Below are 26,694 nucleotides of genomic sequence, written 5' to 3'. Positions count from 1 at the left end.
GAATCTACTAATAGATCGATTTGAGGAAGTAGATAAGGATCATTTGGGCATGTTTTTTTGAGGTAGGTATAGTCTACGCAAACCTTCCATTTGCCATTCTCTTTCTTCTTTACTAGCACGACGTTGGCAAGCCAGGCTGAGTGCGCTACCTCTTCTATGAATCTGGCCTCCAGTTGCATGTCAATTTCTGCTTCAATAATTGTCACTCATTCTGGTGTAAAATGCCTTCTTTTTTTTATCACCGGTTTGGCATCGGGGTTAACGTGTAGCTTGTGGCAAGCTATCTCAGGATTGATGTCGGGCATGTCGGAAGGTGACCACGCAAAGATATCATAATTTTCCCTAAGGAAAGCTGTGAGTTCTTCCTTCCCGACTGGGCTTAGACATGAGCCGATTGTAGCTATCTTTTCCAGCTACTGGGGATCAAGAATGATGTCATCGGCGTCCTATTTGGGTTTCCATCCCATCTCATCTGCTTTGGCACCATCTTCTTGATCCGCTTACTGTAATTGCTATTGGGTAGCTTGTTCATCCTTTCGGACCTCAGTAACTTTTACGAGGGTAAAAGTTTTCTTCTTTGATTCCTTCAGTACTTGCACAATGCATCGTCAAGATTTGGCCTGGTAAGATTTGATTTCTCAGACTCCTTCTCCTGGGATGCGAAATCGAAATTTTTTATACTTGACGGAAGTGGCGGCATCCAGCTTGATCAACCAAGGTCTCCCAAGAATCCCATTGTAGGAAGATGGGTCATTTACGATCGTGAACATCTATTTTGAGACAATTGACGGTGTTTTCATGTTAAGTGTGATGTGACCGATGACACTCGAGGTGTGCCCGTTGAATCCGGTGAGTACCTTTGCTCGGCGTATGATTGTGTTTTCCAGGCCCATCTTTTGAATTACTGAGAGCTGAAGTAGATTGATTACATTTTCGTTGTCAAGCATCATTATGTCGACTATAACATGGGCTAGTTGGATAGATACTACTAGTGCGTCATCGTGTAGGAAGTCGATGCTTTCTGCATCTTGCTCGGAGAAGCCAACGATGGGTCCAAGTTGGGTGTTGACTACTTGGACCTGTGAGACTAGTAGAGCCTGCTGGACCTTCCTCTTTTTGGAGTTATTGGTAGCCCCTAAGTGCTCGGATTCGGCGAAGATGCCATTAATCTAATTCATCTTGGTTGGCGACTTTTCATCATTGTCTTCGTTCTTTCTAGGCTGCACAACTGGCTTGTCCAAGTATCTGTCGACCTAGCCTTCTTTCACAAACTTCTCCAGGTAGTTTTTCCAAGTGTAGCAGTTGTCGATTGTGTGATCGGGTCCTTGATGGAATGCGTAATACTTGGTGTGATCGAACTTGGAAGTATCTCCCTTTGATAGTTTCAGCAGGTTAAACCATGGCTCGTTCTTGATGTTGCGAAGGATTTGATGGATCGGGATTGAAAACTTAGAATAGTTCCTAGTTATCGGGCTTTCCTTTGCCTTGGGTCGGTCCCTACGCTTGGCATCATGCCTGTTTTTGCTGGACTGATTCCCATCCTCATTCCTTTGAGCCACTACTGACTTTCTTCGAGGCTATTCGGCAGCCTTGTCGCAAAGTGCATGTTTCTCTGCTAGAGCGAAAGAGTCTGCCAAAGTTACATCTTATTTCATGATCAATTCTCCGAACAGTGGGTGGTCTGCTGGGAGTCCTCTTTAGAAGGCTGCACTTGCTATCGAGTCGTCACATCCGACTATCTTCGCCTTCTCTACGTTGAACCTTTTCACGTAGTCGCGAAGCGATTCCTTTGGATTCTTCTTCACATTGAATAAATGGTCAGACTTTTTCTTAAACGAGCGGTAAAATGAGTATTCTTTGGTGAAAACCAAGGAAAGATCATCAAAACTCCAGATGGATCGTGGTGGTAAGGTATGAAACCAATCATGTGCCTCACCTTGTAAAGTGGTGGCAAATATCTTGCACATAAGGGCATCGTTGTTCCGATAAAGGACCATCATGCTTTGGTAGTGCTTCAAGCATTTCCGAATCTCCATCGCCTTTGAAAGATGTGAAATGTGGCATGCTTAACTTACGTGGAGGCTCTGCCTGCTCGATCTCATCCATGAAAGGTGACTTGCTCATGTTGGTCATGTCTCGTTGTAATGCTTCATTGGTGACGTTGTTGCGTTGGAAATCATGCAATTACTTGTTTAAGAGCCTCTCTACCGCTTTCTGAATCTGCCATTGTTGAGGTAGCGAAGTTCTCGGTTGCCCTCGGTCTTGACTTATTGGTCTAGGCTGCTCTTTTACGTGCTCGGCACGGTGCATGTGGTTCATTTCTAGCAGGCGAGGGAATTCTTCGCAAGCTGCCAGTTGAACTTGAGCCGGATTGACTGACTACTTCTCTCCATCCGTCATGCTACCTACTTCGATGTGATGTGGATGATGCTCCTTACGGGCCTAGCCACGAATGAACGTTTCGCCTGGAAGGCTGCTCATGTTGATTATCGAAGTATAACCCCAACCATGAGTGTATGATCATGCGTGGGCCTAGTCGAAAGTGCACGCTCATCGGCGTGCTAAGATGGGAGTATACGTTATCCCCCAATTAAGAATGTACACTGCGTGAACGCTAGATTTGTGGCTGGTCGAGTGGCTACTTGCCGAGATGTTGTTAGAGAGGTTCTTCATCTACCCTTGTCCTACTTCGGGACACCTCGTCTGGGGCACGTTGCATCTCGATGTGCTACAAGAACTGATTCACCAAGGTCGTCTATTGTACAAGGGCGCTCGTCAACTCTATGATTTGTTGAGACAAGTGTTGTTCGCCATTCGAATTGGAAGTGCTTGGAAGAAATGCATCTCCTTGGGCAGTGGAAGTATGGTAGACTTCGAGCGTGAGATTCGAATTAGGGAATGTTAAATCCGCGGAGAAGTATGGTGAAAATGCCCCCGGTTCAATCGTAAGCCCAGAAATGAAACCGGGACGGTTAATCTAATATTGGACCGATTTGGGATGCTTGGAAAGCCACTAGAGCAGGCTACTCGACGTGTGGCGCACGTGGGTGCGAGGCTAGGGCTCGGCTTGGCAACACATTGGGCTCGTGTTGGATTTGGGTAGCTCGGCTAGTGTTTGGGCCCTTAAAGGTTGAAGTGGCACGGCTTGGGCCGTGGCCTTGGCGCTATGGGTTTTGTTGTGGGTGGCCACCGTGGTGGTTGCCATAGTGGTGCCCCCTGGGAGTGGTGCCACTCCACTCATCGTTGTGTTGAGCCTTGTAGATCGCCATGGTCCTAATTCTTAAACGTTGAAATTTTCGTTCGTCAAGGTTTCCAAATCCCTTGCCATTGTACTTTTCTTTTATGTTTTATTGAAGAATTTTTAGAAATAAAAATTCCAAGAATAAGAATGTACGAAAAATCTACAAACAAATGAACAAGAAAACGAAAACCCTTGAATGCAAGAGTCTTCTACGAGCATTTGATCAAGACTCTCAATGAAAGCACCAATTTGTGGATGCAAATTTCTTTCTTCTTGTTTTGGACGAAAATGAACTTGCAAAAATAATTAACACACCCACAATGAATTAGGGGGGGGCTTTGGCAGAAGAAGCTCTGATGCCAAAGTTAGAATTTTGAGGGAAAAGTGTTTGGAGAATTTAGAGAATTTTGCAAGAGGATTCAAATTAGGTTTTTGGAGAAGATGGGGTGATATTTATAGGGGTGTGGCCGGCCCCTTTGGGAGAGATGGGAACCGGCCACATTTAGTGGTTTTTTAGGTGTAATTTACAATGAATTAGCTAATTAATAAATTAATTGAGTAATAAATCAATTAATTAGCTAATTAATATAATTTGAAAGAAATAATTTGGGAGTTACCTTGTGGGAAGGATTTGATGAGGATGGGTGAAATAGATTTTAAATAATTACCTATTTTGATCACTTTTGACCTTGATTGAATTGTGATTGTCCGCTGCTTGCGCGTAGGAATTCCGGTGTGCCTCGAGGGTAATTTTGTCTTTTTACCCAATAATCCACGTGTCCCCTCTATATTTTTCTTGATTATTTTTTGCTCCACAATAATAACCTAATAACAAGCCCCACTAAATTTTTAAGAATTTATACAGCTATCACAAATAAGTTAATGAGTGTGAAGCCCAATTTTCTTTCACTAATTCTCTCACTTGGGCAAACGCTCATTAATATATTCTTTCAGAGAATGTACCAAATAAAATTGCTTCATATTTTAGTCATAGTAGAGTAGATACCAAACCAACATAGAGAGTTGTCAAACAGAATTTTAGTAATAAGTTACACTTACTTTGGAATTTACCATAATTAATTCATAACTTTGATTTTTACTAAAATTATATAGATCAAACTAGATATACTTATCTTCATATAATACTAGTATATGCCCACACAAAAAGTGTGAAATTTTTCACTTTGGTTGTTAAAATTGAAGAGAGAGGAAGAGAAGTTGTTTTTTTTTTTTAATTAGAGATGATAAACTTACATGTAAGTGAGGTTTAAAAAAAAAGAGAAAAATTTTGTTTTGTAAAATTACGTTAATGTCCTTAACTTTTTTGTTGTGATAGAAAACAAAGATGGTTTTTCACCCTCTTTTGGTTGACAAAGAGGGTTTCATTAATGTAGTTTTAGATAAAAATATGGAGACGTTTTAGGTCCAGATGATAGTCTAAAGTGACGTCTCAAAAGACCAACACAGTTTGTCAGCATAACTGCCTATAAGAGTATGGGTTACTAGTAAATTCACCATAATTACAATTCATGGCAAACAATTAAGAAAATTTGTAGAACATTAGTAGACATAATATGTTGAACATATCAAAACTTCATTTCATTTGGTGACCATTAGACGAGTTATTCATCCAACTTAAATCAAGACACACAATCTACTAGAAAAATTATGTGCATCTATCATGAATCTGTATATTTATACCAAATTTAATTTCATATCATTTCAATTTCGAGGTCTACAAGAAGCTCAAGAAGTCCAATTTCATCCTCTAAATAGATATCATAGTTCAAATTGAAAAAACTTACAAGCATAATACTCAAACAATGTGTACCTGAGTAGTCCTTGATTAATCTTCATGGGTCCAATATTTTATATCAACAAGTCTCATGAAGAGGCACAAAAATACATCATGATGCAACCGATTTCCATGCCTCAAAACCACAAACTATTATAGGGCTCTTAATGGAAATACTTGTAACTGAAGACATGGTACCTAATCCCCAATAAACTTCATGAAACTAGATTAATTTACACATGTGCTAAGAAAATTAATAAGTTAATAGTACTAGATTACATGTCACAAGAGTACCTTCATGGAAAACGTCAACATATGTAGGCAGATGAAGCTTACATAATTCCTATAAGCTAGAACTCATATTATGCCATCGTAATTAAGCTAAAAGAAACAATTTGCACATGTGAGCAAGAAAATTATCCCTTCTATCCTAATTAAGATACAATGTTGCTTGAAGTAAATTAAAACAGTCCCCGCATCAACTAAGCGGTTGTGGCTTGCTTAGTTGATACAAGACATTGATCAACTCCAGCCTAATTAAAACAATACAAAAGTCACATGGATTAATTAGCTGTAAGTGACTAAATTATGATAACCTGATTCAAGCTTTGAGTCTTGTCAACAAATGACATTAATTTAATAGTCTCCTTCATGACTCCCTTTGATATTCAATTAATCTCTAGAAACCTGACCACATAAAGAGATTAATCACATATAAAACAAGTTGTATAAGAACTCACACTTTCACCATAAAGATGTCAATACTTATGAGAGATCATTATGGAGCTAATTGCTTAAAAATAGAAATACTTTATGTTGTGAAAGAATAATACAATTGTTTTAATTCAAAAGTCAATTTGTGATATCACCTAAATGCTTTTTTTAAGTCAAACGAGTTCCTTTTGTACCTTTCTTTCCATAGTACAAGACTAGTAAACATTAGCATTAAAAATCATACATTAGTTTTGTAAATAAAAGAACAAGCAAAATTCTTTTCTTCCAAAGGAAACATTTCCAATATATGCCATATATTAGCCTTCAATGATTACTCATTCCCTTCTGGCACATAAGAGTTGACTGATTAAAGCATTTTAAATTCTTTAGCCATAGGAAAAACTAAAAAACCACAATACAAGTTTGAAAACTCATTCTTATCAATTAAGTCACATGCTTTGAATGAATTTCATACCTCATGTGCTTCATATGTTCACCACTTCTTTATAAACATATATATATGACTCATATGTTCACCCCTTCTTTATAAACATATATATAATCATATGATCAACCATAATTCTCAAATAAGAATAGATAAAATACAAATAAGAATTGTCACATAATTATTGCAAACCTGCCACTATATGCTTTCTTACACATTCTTGAAACGAAATACCCATACCTGTAATGCTATACACGCCAACAAATGTAGTCGAAATTTGTATTGAATTATTTTCATATATAGATACATATAAAAGTTAGTGTATGCATTCCTGCAATGGAACTTTAATATATCTTACCCCAATCATATATATATATATATATATATATATAGGCACAATATACCAACAATAGTAGTGGGACAATCTAAAAAGAACCAATTTCGTCTCCTGTAGTCAGAAATATGTCAAGCAATATTTGAATTGTTATGCCTCTTTCTTAATTCCAATATTTAGGTTACAGTCAAATTGAGTTTTGAATATTCAGTTGATTATACCAGTTCGAAAACTTTCAATGCCATTGAAACAAGGAGCCAAACAACAAACTATTCCAGATAATAAGGAGATGTCACGGCATAGGTGACTTCTGCAAGAAGCAATTAATTGCCTTACGAAGTCATCACAAAATTTTGTCAATAATCAAGACCAAAAGGAAAAAGTTATACCAAAAACTCATAATCCAAATTGAAGTGATGAAACACAACGATCTGTTTTGGCAAATGATGGCTTGCTAAGTGGGAAGGCCGCATCATTTTTCTAGTCGTAAATGGTAAAACATTCCAACCAAAAATATTAGCATGAAAATTGAAATAGAAAATCTGAAATATTCCACAGTTTTCAGTCGTAATTAATCCAATGAACTGAGTAATCAAATTTTCTTTATCATCCCTTTATCAAAACTGTTGGTGGCAATCAAATTTGACTAATCAAATTGGCTTTTGAAAAAAATTACATATACTTGCTTGATCAAAATACTAGCAACCTCCAGACTTTGGTGGTTCAACCAAACCATATTATATGCAATAAAAATGCCTGCATGAAAATGCTATCAACAGAACCATATATATGCAGTTATAATAGGTATAGTTTGGAAAACTGTTGGGATTAGAAGCTTACTCCATGTTTGGATCCCACAATAAAATATTTATATGATGCCACGATTTGTATATATGCTTCTCCGCATTATTATAGGATTTCATCATATAACTAGTGGCTTTGATACAAATTGTTAGCCTTATATGGCCGTATAATTAAAACACAAAGAAGGAGTTGGCATTAAAACACAAAGAAGGAGTGGGCTGATATGATTCCAACGGCAGCCATGGAAGTCCAACATGAAATGATGAATGGTGCGGTAACACCAAAGTCTTCTACAAACACCTAGCTGGATACAACCACTTTATGGGAAGCATTTTGTTGTGCTTGTAGAGTATTTATAGGCATTAGGGTTCCGTCCATGAAAGTTCACGGAGAGGCTATACGGAAGAGGATGAGGAGGAAGGTTGCGAAGGGGAGATGCAGGAGGATGAACAAGTTCACAGCGACAGAGAGAAGAGAAAGATAGTTAGGGTTTGTTGTATGATTTAGAAGGTGTAAATATTGAAAAAGCTAAGGGGTATTTTTGTCTTAAATTTTATGATTTTTGTGTTTCGCGGGACGGAAAAACCCGTTCCCGGGGGGGGAGGGGGAACCAAAATTTAGCCAATTTTCGTTCCGTGGGACACGCGTTCCACATAATTTTAGCACACCAAACATGGGACGGAACGCGTTTGTCCCACTCTGTTCCGTCCTATCCCGCGTACCAAACGAACCCTGAAGGAATCTCAAATCTCAATTTTTTAAGTCTATCCGTTATGTATCATATTTACATATAATTATGGACTCTATCAATCTTAATTGTATTCTATGACTCCTAATATAAGATTGACACATAGGATATCAAATCACAATATCTATAGTAATCTCCAATATTACATTTCTATTATATGTTGTAGATCATTTAAAGGTTGATTTGTATTTGAATAAATCCAACATGTCAATGATATTGATTTAAGTTGGCATTGTTGGAGGAGTGAAATAAACTTATCAGAGGCTGCACCGGAAAAGATCCTAAGTGTCATATATATGAGAAGAAAAGAGAAGAAAAGGGAAAATTTTCTTTGTTCACTTTCTTTGACTCAGTTTATTCTATCTTTCTCCTAATTATTCAAAGGTTGCCATCGCGTAATGCTTTTGTATGAATGATGTCAGTAAACAGAGGTTTTCTAGTTATTTTTCTCATTAGTCCACCATATATGATTAGGTAATTGAACAGTAAATAGAAAGATCTCAGGATTAGGTATTTTTTTAATGCAAAATAAAATAAGAAATTAATTGTTAGTACCTAAATTCTAAGCAAAAGCAATTTTGGTCACATTATTTAAGCTTGAGTTTGATTTCTGTACATTTTTATTTATCAGTGTATTGTGAAGTGAAGATAGAAAATGAAATATTTTCCATGATATAGTTGTCACATTTCACCTAACCATTTTTCTATAAAATAGTTTTCAAATCTCGAACTATTTTCGCACCTTGGCAAACAATTCACTTTTTGGATGTTTCCATTTGCTAAAGAACATTACTTTTTCTGCGAAATTGGTTGGAAAGAAGTATATGTAACCTTCCTTTTAGCAAGACATATGACATTCTTTTCAACGTCATGTTCTCGTCTAATATGGCAGCTAAAATTAGAAAAGTTAAGGGAAAAAAATGGGTGATGAACTCAATCGTCACAAAAACTAACACATGTAATTATTTTATTGGCACGAAACATCATTATAATGGTGTATCCATGCCATGTAAATCTTTATCCCATGTACGGACCGCTTTAAATGAGTATGTATCTTGATTATTATTATTATTATTAAGCATTGCGTTAAGCTAGGCCCACTGGAGACTATTTTTGTTGAAAACAGTTTTACTAAGAGCACATTGTTGTAAACTAAACTATAAAAGTGTGTGTGTGTGAGAGAGAGAGAGAGAGAGAGAGATAGAAAAGGCTCATGTGTATGAGAATTGTATGTTCATCCATGGCCTTGTATCTTTATTTATATTAATCATGATGGGCTTTCTTGCTAATAAGTACTACAATGCTTATTGGGATTCTACTTTAAATTTATATAATCACATTCCTAATTGATAATACCATTTACAGCACACTAGCTTACAAATTTGATTGATAAGTCAAGCACTTTTTGAAACAGAACTAGAAGTGTTTTATAAAGAAGTACCTAACTAGAGTGTTTCTTCGTAGTGCTTTTAAGATTTTTTCTAAACGCTGTCAAAAACAATTTTACAGTGAGATGCGTTTTAACCCTCCAGAAACAACTCCAAAAAGGTTTATGGACTATATGGCCCTAGCTTGTTCAGTTTTCTTGTCTCATATCTTAATTCAGTTTATTTCATCAGATGTTTTTGTATAACATTGAGTATGAAATATGAGTTATACACACACATATAAGGTCAGAATCGAGAGACACATTTTTAGGGTCCACTCCATATGTGTTTGAACGATCTAATTGTCTATCTTTTAAATCATTCTTCAATGATCATCTCTACTAAAGCTAACCCGAACTTAAAATCATATGACCGATGTTAGTCATTTTAGTGTTTCTTTGTAGAACTATATTCATTTGTTTCATCATTACAAATGAAATGTCTTAATTATTTTAGATTTTTTTAATTTTTGACAAGAATGATAATGATGAATTGAAATATAGACAACTCGGATCCTTGCAAAAAAGTTACGTAAGGAACCAGTGTAAAATATGTGTCCCTGTTCTTGACCTATATATATATATATATAAGGTTAGGATTCAAAGACATACATTTTTGATACACATTTTAACAAATGTTTTTGTTGGACCCAAAATCGTATGTAATTCAACGATCCAGTCATCGATCTTTTATCTCTTACCTCAAAGATCATGTCTATCAAAAATTTCGATGTTTATTTGTAGAACTGTATTCGTCCATTTCATTCTCTATATATGGGGTTTGGATCTAGAGATACATATTTTTGACACATACATTTTTGTGTGCCCACTCCATAATGTATTTCAACAATTCGAATACCATCTATCTTTTATGTTATCCCTCAAATATCATGTCTTTCAAAAATCACTCAAATCCAAAACCATGTGACCGTTGGATTAATTTTAGTGTTTCCTCGTAGAATTGTATCTGTCAATTTTCTCCTACAAATGGATGTCTTTTGAATTTGTCCATTTTTTTTTTTTGTAAAGATAATCTATTAATGATAAATTGAAATGGAGATGGTTTGGATTATTAAAAAAAAACGTTAAATGATGGTAGCCATAAAAGTATATGTCAAAATGTGTGTCTCCGAATCCTAATCATATCCATGCAATTTTATGGTCATAATTCATAAAGCAAATAATGCAGCCTCAAGTTCAATGAAAGAAACAGAATCATCTCGTAGGAAGGTTCCTTAATGGAAAGACAAAATATCTGGCCATGGTTTTTCTGTGAACCAACATCAAAGATTTGTTCCCAGAAATTGCGTGTCCCCCCACAACAAATCCAACGCATGCATAAGCATGACTCAGGGATCCCATAAGCCATTAGCCTTTTCTTTCCTTTTCCCTCAAACCCTAAAATAGTGGATTTGACGTTTGACCATATCATGAGGCGTGGCACTCATGTGAAACAGCTATTAAGGTTCCCAAAACCTCAATACTACCCCCACAACATCACCACAACGTCCTGCAGACGTCATACATATATAGAGGTGTATCATATAGTCCCTGGAGCTCAAGCAAAGTTCCCTGGAGCTCAAGCAAAGTTGTGGTCTTATTGGCAGCCAATAAAAATTCACTTTGACCTTCAAAAATTACACCAACTCTTCTCTCTCTCTCTCTCTCTCTCTCTCAGATTACTATATATAGCTGCAAATATCTTCATTTTTCTCACCTTATTTGGCAGAGAAGCTTTCAAATTCAAGCCGACCTTCTAAAGACTGATAAAATATGCCTGAGAAAGATTTTTCAAGTGTCCTGAAAAAACCTCGTCTTGTGGTGAGGAACTTCTTGGCTAGGCCTCAGCATGAAGGAGTTGGAGCCATTGTTAGAAGGAGCATAGGGAGGTACGTAATATATTGATCACTGAGTTGTAAAGCCAGATTCAACATTTCTGCCTGTTTTTTAACTAACATGAATGGAATGCTGAGGTTGAGATGGCTGAGTCAATGGGTGGTTGTGTTTTTTTGCAGGTTTGAGCTGAAATACTTTGATCCTTTCCTTGTTTTGGATGAGTTCTCAGGTGGGTTCTCTTTCGTTTACTATGTTTCTTTATTGAATGCAGGAATTCATTTTCACTGGTAAGTAGGATGTCTCAGTTTCGTTTATTATGAATTACGAGTTTGATACTTAATAGGCTTTGTCTAGCCATCCCCAATATCGTTCTGTGAAAGAAAGTTGTTATTAATTTCTAATATTGCTGTTGCAATTGCAGTTACTGCTCCTGCGGGTTTTCCGGATCATCCACACAGAGGATTTGAGACAGTGACCTACATGTTACAGGTATAGAAACCATTTATAATCATTTTTTATTTGCTGGAGAGCGGTATCATTTACATTTCTAGTTAACCCATTTCTTATAATTTATCCCAGAACTAACTTTATTTCGTAATTAAAAAAGTCTCTCTCATCTGAATAAATTTAATCAGTGAAATAACTAGTTGTTGTTTTGATAATTCACGAATGAACTTAATTAATTACCTTAGTCGACCGTCATTGCATGTGTTTTGGGGTGATTAGGGAGCTGTGACACATGAAGATTTTGAAGGGCACAAAGGGACAATAGGAGCCGGTGACTTGCAATGGATGACCGCAGGAAGAGGTATCCTTCACTCAGAAATGCCTGCCGCCCAGGGAACCCAAAAGGGTTTACAATTATGGATAAACCTCTCCTCCTCGCATAAAATGTATGTATCCCTACCTTAATTATTAATTCATTTAGACACATTGACCATGCATTCAAAACTTGTAAATGGGTTGGCTGCGTGACATATACTTGATGTCATCTTAGCGTCATGCATTTTAAGCATCATGCTAATTTCATAATATACAGTCTCGCAACATAAGATGATGATTATGTTACACACTGAACTTATAAATAATTTTTAAGTGAATTTATGTAAAAATGAGTTCAGATGCAACATAAACATAGTTTGATAATATAAATCTCGTAAGAGAACATTATACACATAGATATAGGATATTCTCAAGGAGATTGATAGTCAAGGGGTTCAACTATTTAAATAAGCATGTGCAATATTCCTATGATTGGTCATCATAGGATTATCCTTTTCTAAAAGTGCTTTATAGACACTGAAACTATGGGCCTTTTTTACTCATATTCCACGGTACTTAGGAATATTGAATAAGCTTTGACAGATAATAAGAGTTGAGAGTTTTATTATGGTTAGTTTTATGTCACAATGATTTTTATGGTGGTCAATAAATGAAGTCTAAATAACATTACTTATTGTTTAATCGAGAAATAATTTGTGTAAATTAACACAGGATTGAGCCAAAGTACCAAGAAATGCTGAGCAAAGACATTTCAGAGGCTTCAAAAGATGGGATCACAGTTAGGGTAATAGCTGGAGAAGCCTTGGGAACAAAGTCACCAATTTACACAAGGACCCCAACCATGTACTTGGACTTCACCCTGAAACCAGGGGCTCACTTGCAACAACCAATACCAACATCGTGGAATGCATTTGTCTACGTGTTGGAGGGGGAGGGTACTTTTGGAAGTCCAAAAGCTTTGCCTGTGACAGCCCACCACCTTCTTCTTCTTGGAATTTCTGGGGATGGCTTGGAGACATGGAACAAGTCATCCAAAACCCTAAGATTTATCTTAGTTGGAGGTGAGCCTCTGGGGGAGCCTATTACGCAATTTGGACCCTTTGTGATGAACAGTCAAGAAGAGATTGATCAGGCCATTGAGGATTTTGAAAATTGTGTCAATGGATTTGAGAAGGCTAGACATTGGAGTTCTGGAGATTCACTTAATTAGCCCTGATTTTTAGTTCCTGTATTATTTGACAATTTATTAATTTGTTGCTTTTTTAAGACGGAAATAAAAGTAGTTGATTAATTAAATCAAATTCCGGGCCACAAAATTGTTCTAGACTGAGGAAATATGAACTTGAGGAATATCTACTTTCAGAAGTTGAAATCAAGATTCTTAAGTGCTTCTAGCATTCATCTGGGAAGCTTAACTGATTCACTAGTATTATTGCCCCTTGTATTTGTTAATAAAGGAGGCCTAAAAGCTATGGTTTACATGCAATTGTATTATACAAAATGCTAGACTCATGCTAAGGATTCCATTGTGAATCTAGTGATAGATTTCTTTTTGCATGGTTATAGCTTGAAACTTATTAATCATACTAATGTTGCTTTGATATCCAAGGTGGATTATACTCTGAAATTGTTGATCAATTTAGACCTATTAACTTATGTAATGTTAGTTATAAAATAATTACAAAAATCATTGTTGGCAGAGTGAAACCAATTTTAAAGGATTGATCAATGAGCATTGCTCTTGGGAAGTCCATATACACGAAAATATTCTTTATTGCTCATGAGTTGTTCACTCAGTCCAAATCAAAGAAAGGAAGGATCAGATCAATGGCGGTGAAACTTGATTTGGAAAAAGCTTATGATTTATTAGATTGGAACTGTATTAAATCAATTCTTTCTAAATTTGATTTAGTGCTAGATGGATTGATTTGATTATGGAGTGTATTATTTCTGCTTCTTTCTCTTGATTTAACCAATGCTGAGGAAAAATGTTTTTCTACCCTTCAAAGGGTATTAAACAGGGTGATTTCCTCTCACCGTTTATCTTCATTTTATGCATGGAGCTTTTTATTAAGCAGCTTAATAACTTGGCTTCAAAAGAACAGAGTGATTTCCTCTCACCGTTTATCTTCATTTTATGCATAGAGCCTTTTATTAAGCAGCTTAATTACTTGGCTTCAATAGCTAAAAATCATGTTGGTATCTTATCTTCTCCCCATGGTTTTTAGAATTTCTAATTTGTTTTTGCCGATGATTGCTTGATTTTCAGTAAACTTCTACTAAAGCTGCTGGAATTATCTTGGGTATTCTAAATCAATTTTTTGCTGCCTCAGGTCAGAAGATCAACTTCCACAAATCTTCCCTTTATTTTTAGAGTAATACGACTAACGACTTAAGAAATGATATTGTGACTATTTTATAAATTCAACACAGGACTACTACAAAAATGTTTGGGAAAACATAACTTTACTTCTTTTTTTTTCGGAAATATCCCAATTAACGCAAAAGAACTTTCATTAAGATTTCAGAAAAAGTTTGCAGGTTGGAAAGCTAATACCATTTCTCGTGCATGGAAGTTAACTCTTATTAAATTTAATTTGACTATATGCCAAACCATGTTATGACGTGTTTTAAATGCCCCAAGCAAAATAGTAAATACAACTAACAAATAACATAGAAAATTTTTGTGAGGTAAAGCGTCCCCTACTACTTGGAGAGATGAGCATAGTTGGTGGGTGCAAGTTGCGAAACAAAAATATTTGAGAGATGAGCATTTCCTTACAACTAAAATTCGGCAAAACCATTCTTTGGCCTACAAAGGAATCATTTTCTTTTTTTTTATCTAGAAATGTACACTACAAAGGGATGAGGTGGGTTGTGAAAAATGGTCAAAACATTATGTTTTGGACTTATAACTGGGTTTTTCCTTCTCATTTTTCCTTCTTATCCTAGAAGCACAGATGTTAAATATCAACTGGCACAGATGTTAAGTATCAACTGGAACTTTAAAGTTAGTGATGTCTAAGGAATGGAAGGTGGGACAAAGAATTGATTTTGTCTCTTGTTTCTAATGATGTTGTAAGTAAAATATGTATTATTACTCTTCCTTTGCAGGATAAGCCTGATGAGTTTGTGTAGGGACCTTCTGCTAATGGTGATTTCTCAGTCAAAACTGCTACTTGAATCCAAGTTGAGGAAAGTAGAAATGCTCCCTATTGTATATAAATAGGCAATGTTTTGTAACTTTTGTTCCTATTCATATTACTTTGTATTGTTTTGCCATAGAATATTGTATCCATATGCATTTTTAGTACATACTATATAGGTTATTTACAATTTTTTTAACACTATGGATACATTTATTTGACATTTATTGTTTCAAAGTTATATACGTTACATTTTTTTTTATCCATTTATTCAATGAAATTTTTTTTTTCTAGTGTAGTAATTTCTAATTTATATGCCATGCAATATGAGATTTTAAATTTCTTAACATGTCAAGTAATAAATGTTAAATATATGATATACATATTAATAGTAATAATGAGGTGGACAAAGTGAAGGACTTTGATTAGAAATTGAGAACCATTAAGGTTTTAGTCAAATAATATTCTTGAATAGGAATCTGATCCCTAGACTCCCTTTTATTTTTAGCGATTGTGAATTTGTGGTATGGGATAGAGTGTGTTTGTACCATACTTGACCAATCCCGAAACTACTGAGCACCGATCAACGTTATACCGTCAAGGACCCATAAGAGTTTCCCTCCAACCAGGAGGCCAATGACAGCGCGACACGTGTCGACATCAGAAGCCAATCATAGCGCAACATGTGTCAACATCAGAAGCCAATCACAACACGACACGTGTCAATGTCAGAATGAAACTAGAAACTCTCTTCTATAAATAGAGATCATTCTCTCACAATATTTCCTAATGTCATTTGTACTAAATCATTCACTTGTACTCACTAAAGGAGAGCTTGAACCTATATACTTGTGTAAGCCCTTCACAATTAATGAGAACTCTTCTACTCCGTGGACGTAGCCAATATGGGTGAACCACGTACATCTTATGTTTGCTTCCCTATCTCTATCCATTTACATACTTATCCATACTAGTGACCGGAGCAATCTAGCGAAGGTCACAAACTTAACACTTTATGTTGTACCAAAGTCCTCGCTGATTTTGTGCATCAACATTTGGCGCTGTTTGTGGGAAAGACACTTATTCCCACTCTCTTCAGCTTTGTCAAGCTGGTTTCCCCCATTCGTACACTCTCTTTTGACTAGGCATCCCTTTTCAACATAGGGAGCGAAGGAAGCCGCAGCACACAGATGACACCCTTCTTGCACCTAGTGCGAAGCAACAAAAGAATAAAGGAAAGAGGGTTGCTCTTCAAGCTAAAGTCGATGAGCTAAAAGCTCAGAACAACAAGATAGCAATGAAGAATGAGGTCCTCCATGAGCAGTATGAGAAGCTCTTTGAGACGCTCTACGAAACTAGGCGTACTCAAACATACGAGCTCGTTACCCCTGTAGACATCAATCATCACCTGGGTGCCCCCCAACACGGAGGGTCACCTTCCTTCGACATAGGTATCCCTGATGAGGAGCGAGCTAATCATCAAAACATTAATCAATATGAGACTTCTCTCAACCCAACTGCTTCGACCCGAAGCAGGAGAAGTGGAAGAAGACACCTCCTTGCAGAAGGGTTGGAAGGATCGAAAGCCGTTTATCGTGACTGCCGAGACTTCCTAAAGCAACGTCGAGAGAATCCCCTCCACATATGATCGAAGATCAATGACCCAAGGGTTTCTAAAAGACTCGGTCCCCTTCCACGGCCCAGGCCAGCTGCTAATCTAGGGAAGGAACGACAGGTCCCTGAGGAACATGAAGGTACAGGGGACTCTGAGGTATTCCGACAGACTCGCCCTAGAAGTCAGTACGGCGAGTCCAAGGAAAAATCACATGCCCTTGCTCAAACTTTCCTACTTCCAAGAGGCGATGGAGACTTACGAAAGAAAATCCCAGTGGTACATGACTTCACTTAATACCCCTTGTCCTACAGCTCATTGAAGAAGTAAACAAGTTGAAGGCCGAACGTCAGGTTGAGATACCTGACTGGAACCAACCTAGGCCTGGCCCTCTCACAAGGAGGATCATCGACACCCCCCTTCAAGCGAAAACAAAACAAAAACTTGGTTTACAACTCTATACTGGAAGGGATAACCCAATTGAACACCTTAACCTCTTTGAGTCCACCATGGCATATCGGATGCACACCGACGAAGAGCAATGTCTTCTCTTCCCTTCCACCCTCTCTGGCGGAGCTCTAAACTGGTATTGCCGTCTTCACCTGAGACAGTAGACTTATTTGAGGAACTGAGGAAACTGTTTGTCTTTCAACACATCTTCCAGACTGATCGCTTGCATTCTGTAGATGACTTGTACACTATTCGCCAGAAGTTAGACGAGTCATTATGTATGTATGCTGGCCGCTTCAGCCATGAGTATTCCCGTTGTGCCGAGGTAGACGACAAAACTGCCCTCAAAGCCTTCACGGCAGGCATACGTGACTGTTTCTTCAAGTACATGATCAATGCTAACCCTTGGAAGACTTACTCTGAGGTGATGGCACAGGCTTACAACCATGCCTTCGCCGAGGCAATGACATATCAAGGAAAACCCCCTACAGCCATCCCTTATCAGCAAGTAGGGAGTGGAAGCCAGATCCAACCAAATGAAAAGACCTCGACCTTCCAAACGGTTGCGGTGCCTCCCCCTACCTTACTTAATACTTTGCCAAGTCAACAAACATATCAATCTCAGGGCAAAAGGAAAGATTTTCATCCTCATTAGTCTCATTTTAGTAAAAAGAGTAAGGGACACTACCGCGATAACCAAGGGTATCGCCATGATAATCCCCAACCCCAGGCAGTCAACACAGTGGGTCAAGCACGTGTCAAGACAGCCACTACACCGAGGTATGAGGCATACACACCCTTGAACGCCACATGCGTGGCCATTTACCCCAGCATAGCACACTTGATACCGAAGCCAAAGCCGAGGCACCCAGATTACAAGCCCACGAAGAACACAGGCACGTTTTGCTGCTACCATGAGCATAACGGCCATGACGGCGAGAAGTGTATCACCCTTCGTGATCATGTTGAAGCTTTGGCACGTGAAGGAAAAATTGATCAATTCCTCATTCACCCTTCAAGGGGTAACCGTAACAAACGCTAGGTGAATGTGATATATTCCATAAGTGGTGGCACACCCATATCTAAATCTTCCAACAGGGCCATGAAAAATAGTGAATGAGTTTTAAGGTCTAGCCACCAAGTGTTTCACGTGGAAGACATCAGGGGAGGTAAGTATCAAAAGCCTAACTATGATCAAATATGTTTCTACCCTGAGGAAGAAAAAGGTATCATCTACGCTCACAACGACCCATTGATCGTGGAAGCTCACATAGCCAACTTTGAAGTACGATGAATCCTGGTAGACACGGGGGCTTTGGTCAATATCATGTTTGCTGAAGCTTTCAAGGCACTTAATGTAGCTGAACACTTGCTCGATCGCTCGATTTCCCATCTGATAAGCTTTTCTGGTGATATCGTGCAACCTTTGGGGAGCATACACTTACCTTTCACCATTGGTACAGGCCCTTACATAGCTACCATTACCACTAACTTCCTGGTGGTTGATTGCCCAACGGCATACAATGTCATCTTGGGACGCACATGCATCAATGATCTCAAGGCCATGGTATCCACACATATGTTGTTGATGAAATTTCCAACCCCCTATGGAAATGGTTACATCAGAGGAGATCAACTTAGTGCCCGATCATGTTAGAACACTTCGGTCAAGCAACAACACATGTCTGTGCCCAAGGAAACCCTTTCTATACATGACCAAGTCATAAAGACCAGCCCAGACGAAGTCAACTTGGATCTTCACGGTGGCAACAGTCAACCCGACGATCCTTGAGATGACTTTTTCACCTAGCAAGCACAACCCGTTGAAGAGTTGGAGAAGGTCTCTAACTCAAAAGATTATCTGGATCGCATGGTGAAGATTGGCACCACCTTGTCACCACTCATTCGGTTGGCATTGATCTCTTTTTTGCAAGAGAACACTGAGGTTTTCGCTTGGTCATACGAGGACATGCCAGGCATCTCTCCCGATATCTTCTGTCATCGCTTAAGTATTAACCACAAGACCAACCCAGTGAGACAGAAGCGAAGATCCTATGACGCTGAACAGTACGAGGCAATGAAGACAGAAGTTGAAAAACTCAAAGGCATAGGCTTCGTCCGCGAAGTCAATTATCCAACGTGGGTAGCAAATGTTGTCCTTGTTAAGAAGAATCCGACCAAGGAAAGTCTCCTGCTCCAAAAGGTCTTGTGGAGAATGTGTGTCGATTACACCGACCTAAACAAAGGATGCCCGAATGATAGCTTTCATTTTCCTCTCATAGACTATAGACTCTACGGCAGGGTGTGAACTCCTGAGCTTCATGGATGCTTACTCAGGATACAACCAAATCCTCATGAACCCTCTGGACCAAGAACACATAACCTTCATTACTGACAGATGACTATATTGCTATAAAGTCATGCCCTTCGGCCTAAAGAATGCAGGAGCGACTTATCAGAGACTAGTCAATTCAATGTTCGCTGAACAGATTGGGAAGAGCATGGAAGTTTACGTTGATGATATGCTAAGTCAAGAGCAAACATGTTGACTAACACATCACCAACCTATCTGAAAATTTCACCATTCTGAAGAGGTATCAAATGAGGTTGAACCCCAACAAATATGCCTTCGGCGTAGGCTTTGGCAAATTCTTAGGCTTCATGATAAGCCAACGGGGCATTGAGGCTAATCCCGAGAAGATCAAAGCAATCCTCGACATGAAGGAACCGGTAACTTCAAAAGACATCCAAAGCCTTACTGGCAAGGTGGCAGCCTTAACTAGGTTCATCTCTAAGGCCATAGATAGATGTGTTCTTTTCTTCAAATCACTTAAGGGAAGTAAGAAGTACATTACATGGACTGATGAATGTGCTGAGGCATTCAAGAACCTCAAAGACTACATGAGTAAAGCCCCTTTGCTCTCTAAACCTGAGGTTGGTAACACTCTCATTATCTATCTGTCGGTATCAGCTTCAGCAGTAAGTTATGTTCTCATTCGAAATGATGGTAATGTCGAACGGCCTATCTACTACGCTAGCTAGGCCTTACAAGATGCAGAGACATGATACTCCAACATTGAGAAATTGGCTCTAACATTGGTCATGTCTGCTCGAAAACTTCACCCTTACTTCCAAGCACACTCTATCATCGTGCTTACCAATCATTCTCTTCGACAGATACTCCAAAGTCCTGACACTTCCGGGCGAATGATCAAATGGGCGATAGCATTGGGTGAGTTTGACATCTCTTACCAACTAAAGCCAGCTGAGAAGGGCCAAGGAGTGGCAGACTTCATCGCCGACTTCACATATCATGTTGACATTGTTTCTACGTCTAAAGAATTGGTTTCATTACCCTCAAAAGCTCAGAAAGTAGAACCAACAGCCCTAGTATGGAGTCTATATGTTGATGGCTCATCCAACCAACAGGGTTGTGGAGCAGGACTAATCCTTACGACCCCTGACAAAGTGGCGATGAAGTATGTTATTCGTTTCAAATTCAAGGCGTCGAATAATGAGGCCGAATATGAAGCCCTCTTAGCAGGCTTACGTTTGGCCAAACACCTTAGGGTTAAACGAATTGATATCTTCAGTGACTCCCAATTGGTGGTTAACCAGGTCACCAACAACTTGATGCTAAGGATAACTCTATGGCAGCATATCTGGCACAAACACAATTGTTGCTCCATCACTTCCACTACCAGATCACCCAAACTCCCCAAGCGGTAAACAGTCATGCAGATGCTTTGGCTCGCCTCGCCTCAGCGGTGGAAGACAAGATTGGGAGAAAAATTCAAGTCGAATTGTTGGCAGCACCAAGCACCATGGCTGCGGAAGTGTGCAACTTACAACAGGGGGATAGTTGGATTACCCCGATTTATAGATTCCTTGCTCATGGCACCCTTCCAAATGACAAAGTCCAAGCTAAGCAGATTCGATACAAAGCTACTCGATACTTGATCATTAATGACCAACTCTACAAAAGGGGTTTTAACCTACCATACCTAAGATGCCTTACGCCCGCAGAGGCGGAAACTGTCATTCGGGAAATACATGAAGGAGTCTGCGAAGATCATGCTGGATCTCGATCCCTAGCACACAAGGCTTTTCGCCAAGGATATTACTGGCCAACACTCCACCAAGATGCCATCAGAATATCCCGCTCATGTGATAAGTGTCAACGCTACGCAACTATTCCTCACTCCCTTCCCGAGCCTCTCACTCCCATGATCAGCCCTTGGCCCTTCGCCCAATGGGAACTTGATTTGATCGGCCCAATGCCTGCAGGGAAGGGCAAGGTCCGTTATGCAATCGTTGCAGTTGACTACTTCACAAAGTGGGCCGAAGTAGAACCCTTGGCAACCATTACTGAGGCAAAAATAGAAGACTTCGTATGGAAGAACATCCTTTGCAGATTCGGCATTCCTAATGCGATAGTCACTGACAACGGGTGACAGTTCAACAACAATAAGTTCAGGATGTTCTGCTCTAAGTTCAACATCAACTTATGTTTTGCCTCCCCAGCTCATCCCCAGTCTAATGGACAAGTTGAAGACATCAACAAAATAATCAAGCGAATTTTGAAAACCAGCTTGGACAAAGCTAAAGGTTGTTGGCCAGAATTTGTACCCTAAGTTCTTTGGTCATACCACACTTCGTATCGAACATCAACAGAAGAAACCCTATTCTCACTTGCCTTTGGTACAGAGGCAGTTGTCCTAGTTGAGCTTGAGCAAGCAACGTTTCGAGTCCAGAACTACGTGCAAAGCGAAAATGACAAACAACTTACCCTCAACTTAGATCTAGTCGAGGAACACAGAAACCAGGCTCACTTGAGGAAGGTCACCTACAAGCAACGCATCTCCAACTACTATGACTCCAAGGTTAAACCTCATTCTTTCAAAGTGGGGGACTGGGTATTGAAGAAAAGATTACTCTACGACAGAGTCCCGAGTGAAGGAACACTTAGTCCAAACTGGGATAGACCGTTTGAAGTTGTTGGCATCAGTCGCCCTGGCTCCTACAAGCTTATAAGCTCCGATGGCAAGACCCTTGGCCATCCATAGAATGCTAATCACTTGAAGTACTATTACAAGTAAACTCACATTGTACAAGTGTTAAGCTTCAGCCGTTCGACATCCTATGTAACGAAGACTATTTGACATAAATTCAATAAAAAGGTGATTTAGACAAATTGATCCTAATCCTCTTACATTCCTAGCTATGAAACACTCGGGTTCAAAGCTTCAACATGAATGCTTCCAACATGAAACAAAGTCTAAGTATATGTCAACAAGACTATACAAATAAACGAACAGGTTCACAGTATATTCGTTCAATCATACATTCCAACATATTCATACATAAGCCAACTGTGCTTTGAAAGGGTTCAACATATTTTGTGTCATTCGACACTTGCTACAATGTGCATCAACACCTTGCCCTTATTCTCACCAACCAGGTGATGAAATGTGAAGAAGGAACTCATCTTCATGCCACCAACCAGGTGATGAAATGTACAAACCGTACTCTCCTTCATACCACCAACCAGGTGATGAAATGTACAACCCATACTCTAATATCATTTAGCAACTTGCCACTCATGCCACCAACCAGGTGAAGAAGGAACTCATCTTCATGCCACCAACCAGGTGATGAAATGTACAACCCATACTCTCCTTCATGCCACCAACTAGGTGACGAAATGTACAACCCGTACTCTAATATCATTTGGCAACTTGCCATTCATGCCACCAACCAGGTGATGAAATGTACAACCTGTACTCTCCTTCATGCCACCAACCAGGTGATGAAATGTACAACCCGTACTCTAATATCATTTGGCAACTTGCCACTCATGCCACCAACCAGGTGAAGAAGGAACTCATCTTCATGCCACCAATCAGGTGATGAAATTTACAACATGTACTCTCCTTCATGCCACCAACCAAGTGATGAAATGTACAACCCGTACTTTAATATCATTTGGCAACTTGCCATTCATGCCACCAACCAGGGGAAAAAGGAACTCACCTTCGTACCACCAACCAAGTGATGAAAGCAACTCACCATTCATTCCACCTACCAGAAGACGAGTGGTACAACTTGTACATGTGAACTCCTAGCATTCACAAATAATCAAAAACCCTCAAGCTTGACAACTCAACTAGGGGAGCACTTATGCCCAACAAGAGTTATAGTCACCAACAAAGTCTTATTGCAACCCAACAGCAACTTCAGTGCATGGCATACGAAGATTAAGCTATTCAACTCTTTTGCATCTGCTTCAAACATTTCCCCTCTGTAACAATGCAAACACTACAACTCGTAGAAAGCTTCACACACTCTTGATCAAGACAGTGTGAAGCAAAACCAATTTATGGTGCCAACAAGAGCTTCATCAATGGAAGGCAACCACAATTCTCAAAAGCTTCACACACTCTTGATCAAGACAGTGTGAAGCAAAACTAATTTATGGTGCCAACAAGAGCTTCATCAAAGGAGTTCAACCACAATTCTCAAAAGTTTCACACATGCTTGATCAAAACAGTGTAAAGCAAAACCAATTTATGGTGCTAACAAGAGCTTCATTAATAGAGGGCAACCACAATTCTCAAAAGCTTCACACACTCTTGATCAAGACAGTGTGAAGCAAAACCAATTTATGGTGCCAACAAGAACTTCATCAATGAAGGGCAACCACAATTCTCAAAAGCTTCACACATTCTTGATCAAGACGGTGTAAAGCAAAACCAATTTATGGTGCTAACAAGAGCTTCATCAAAGGAGTTCAACCACAATTCTCAAAAGCTTCACACACTCTTGATCAAGACAGTGTGAAGCAAAACCAATTTATGGTGCCAACAAGAGCTTCATCAATGGGGGGCAACTACAATTCTCAAAAGCTTCACACACTCTTGATCAAGACAGTGTGAAGCAAAACTAATTTATGATGCCAATAAAAGCTTCATCAAAGGAGTTCAACCACAATTCTCAAAAGCTTCACACACTCTTGATCAAGACAGTGTGAAGCAAAACCAATTTATGGTGCCAACAAAAGCTTCATCAATAGAGGGCAACTACAATTCTCAGACCTTCGAAGCAAATTCAATTTATATGGTTCATCCAAACCTTCGACTACTACAAGGCGTGGCTTGCATCACAATCTCTTGCTCAACAGTGTGGAAGCAAAATTTGTATATGTTGTCTCTCCCACATTTTTAAATTTCTAGTTTCCCAAAAATAAAAAAAAAATAAAAAAAAAAGAAATTCAACAAAGCTTCATCAATGTAGGACAACTACAAATTCTCAAAAGCTTCACACTATCTTGATCAAGATAGTGTGAAGCAAAATCAATTCATGGTACCCAACAAAAGCTTCAACTTCAAAGCTTCACCTACAAAACTTCAACTTCAAAGCTTCACCAACAAAAGCTTCATCAATGGAGGACAACTACAAATTCTCAAAAGCTTCACACTATCTTGATCAAGATAGTGTGAAGCAAAATCAATTCATGGTACCCAACAAAAGCTTCAACTCCAAAGCTTCACCAACAAAGCTTCAACTCCAAAACTTCACCTACAAAGCTTCAACTCCAAAGCTTCACCTACAAAAGCTTCAACACAAAAGCTTCACCCACAAAAGCTTGACCTACAAAAGCTTGACCCACAAAAGCTTGCCCTACAAAAGCTTCACCTACAAAAGCTTTACCTACAAAAGCTTGACCCACAAAAGCTTGACCTACAAAAGCTTGACCTACAAAAGCTTGACCCACAAAAGCTTGACCCACAAAAGCTTCACCTACAAAAGCTTGACCCACAAAAGCTTGACCCATAAAAGCTTCACCCACAAAAGCTTCACCCACAAAAGCTTCACCTACAAAGCTTCAACACAAAAGCTTCACACTATCTTGATCAAGATAGTGTGAAGCAAAATCAAGCTTCACCTACAAAGCTTCAACACCAAAGCTTCAACTACAAAGCTTTAAATATATATATATATATATATTTTCGGAAATTCGAAAATTCAAAAATTCAGAAATTAAAAAATTCGAAAAAAAAATTAAAAATAAATAAAAATAAAAATTGCCTAGACCTCCTCTTCTTTGGGCCTAACAACTTTCATAACAAATATATATGAAGAATGAGTTTTGGGCTACCACTTAGAAAGGAAATGCCTCATTCGCCAACTCTCTCTACCGGAGACTTGGGGGACTCCTACCATATGCTACTGCACCTTGATACTCGGAAGTCTCACGACCACTCAATGACTTGGATTTTTCAAGTCTCCAAACGAGAAGTTTTCCTCACTCGAGAAATTAAGGGAGCACTACCTCAACCTACATGCTTCACTCACAAAGCTTCAACATACAAGCTTCAACAAAAAGAAAAATTCAAAGAACTTAGTGAAGAAGGCATTGGTGTATTTAACACAATACGTTGAAATGAAGCAAAGCTTGTTTATTGATATCTCCGATAAGTTACAAATATGTACATATACATGAATCAAAATAAACAAACAAGAGGGAGCCTTCACAAAGGTTGCTCAGTGATAGGAGCATATTTATGCAACTTAGTTAGCTTGTTTTCTTGCATTTTCATAGTTTGTTTGTGTTTATTATAATGTTTTAAGCTATTTTCGTGTGTTTGTAGGTCCATATGACAAAGTTGGCAAGAAAATGCATTTTGGAGCATTTTTAGGCAGTTTTGGGCACCAAATGGATAGCTTATGAATGGAGCAAGATGGATGGACGAATTTGAAGTTCAAGAGGCTAGGAATGTGCTGAAAAGAGTGAAGAAATAAATCCAAGACAATGAAGATAAGGAATTAGCTCAAAAGAAGGAACATTATCCAACCTTATCTTATCCAAACTAGCCTTGTCTTATCTTATCTTATCCTTTCCAAATCAGTTTGTGCCTGAATTCTAGCTATTTCTAAGGGATAATTATACAAATAAAACACATTAAAATTGGTTTCTAGAAGCCCTTATCCACTCCTACAAAGGTGCCGCACCTTATCCCTTGTTTTTCTAGGAAATCAGCCACAAAACAACCTTTCTCGAAGGCCTTATCTCTTGTCCTACAAATCTGGCACCTGGACCCTTTCTAGAAGCTCTAGAACCTGCAATCCTTTTCCCTTAGGATTGTGCAATCCTTTTCCCTTAGGATTGTGCAATCTTTTTCCCTTCAGATTTGGGTGAACCCTAGTCATTTTCCTTCATGAATTATGCCAAATACACATTCCTTTCCTTAAGAAATTCGTGGGTTTCCCTAGCCCTATAAATACAAACCTTTGTGCATCAATTAATCCACCACTCTCTACCAAAAATCACCTACATCCATCCACCACAATCCTCTTGTG

General features: G+C 38.7%; 2 protein-coding genes across 2 annotated transcripts in view; both read left to right on the top strand.

Annotated features, from left to right (window-relative positions):
* Positions 1-18,611, top strand: part of LOC126614454 (uncharacterized) — a 39,804-nt gene extending 21,193 nt beyond the window's left edge. Inside the window, exon 2 of the mRNA XM_050282132.1 lies at positions 18,561-18,611. Coding sequence (XP_050138089.1) covers positions 18,561-18,590 — 30 coding nt within the window. The 3' untranslated portion in view covers positions 18,591-18,611. The remainder of the gene's footprint in view (positions 1-18,560) is intronic.
* LOC126614453 (pirin-like protein) lies at positions 11,159-13,427 on the top strand. The gene is made up of 5 exons (XM_050282131.1): positions 11,159-11,396; positions 11,523-11,572; positions 11,765-11,832; positions 12,070-12,236; positions 12,838-13,427. Exons 1-5 carry the CDS (start codon positions 11,281-11,283, stop codon positions 13,334-13,336), a joined length of 900 nt encoding a protein of 299 aa, XP_050138088.1. The 5' UTR covers positions 11,159-11,280; the 3' UTR covers positions 13,337-13,427.
* Positions 18,612-26,694: the final 8,083 nt, after the last annotated feature.

This window comes from Malus sylvestris, chromosome 3 (assembly GCF_916048215.2).
Source record: "Malus sylvestris chromosome 3, drMalSylv7.2, whole genome shotgun sequence".
Lineage (NCBI taxonomy): Eukaryota > Viridiplantae > Streptophyta > Magnoliopsida > Rosales > Rosaceae > Malus > Malus sylvestris.
The sequence above is the reverse complement of the archived record's forward strand: the minus strand, read 5'-3'. Positions and strand labels throughout refer to the sequence as shown.

Coding starts and splice junctions, on each gene's coding strand:
- LOC126614453 (XM_050282131.1), top strand. CDS start 11,281: ATGCCTGAGAAAGATTTTTCAAGTGTCCTGAAAAAACCTCGTCTTGTG. Junction 11,573..11,764: donor TGTTTTGGATGAGTTCTCAG/GTGGGTTCTCTT, acceptor TTGCAATTGCAG/TTACTGCTCCTGCGGGTTTT. Junction 11,833..12,069: donor CAGTGACCTACATGTTACAG/GTATAGAAACCA, acceptor TGGGGTGATTAG/GGAGCTGTGACACATGAAGA.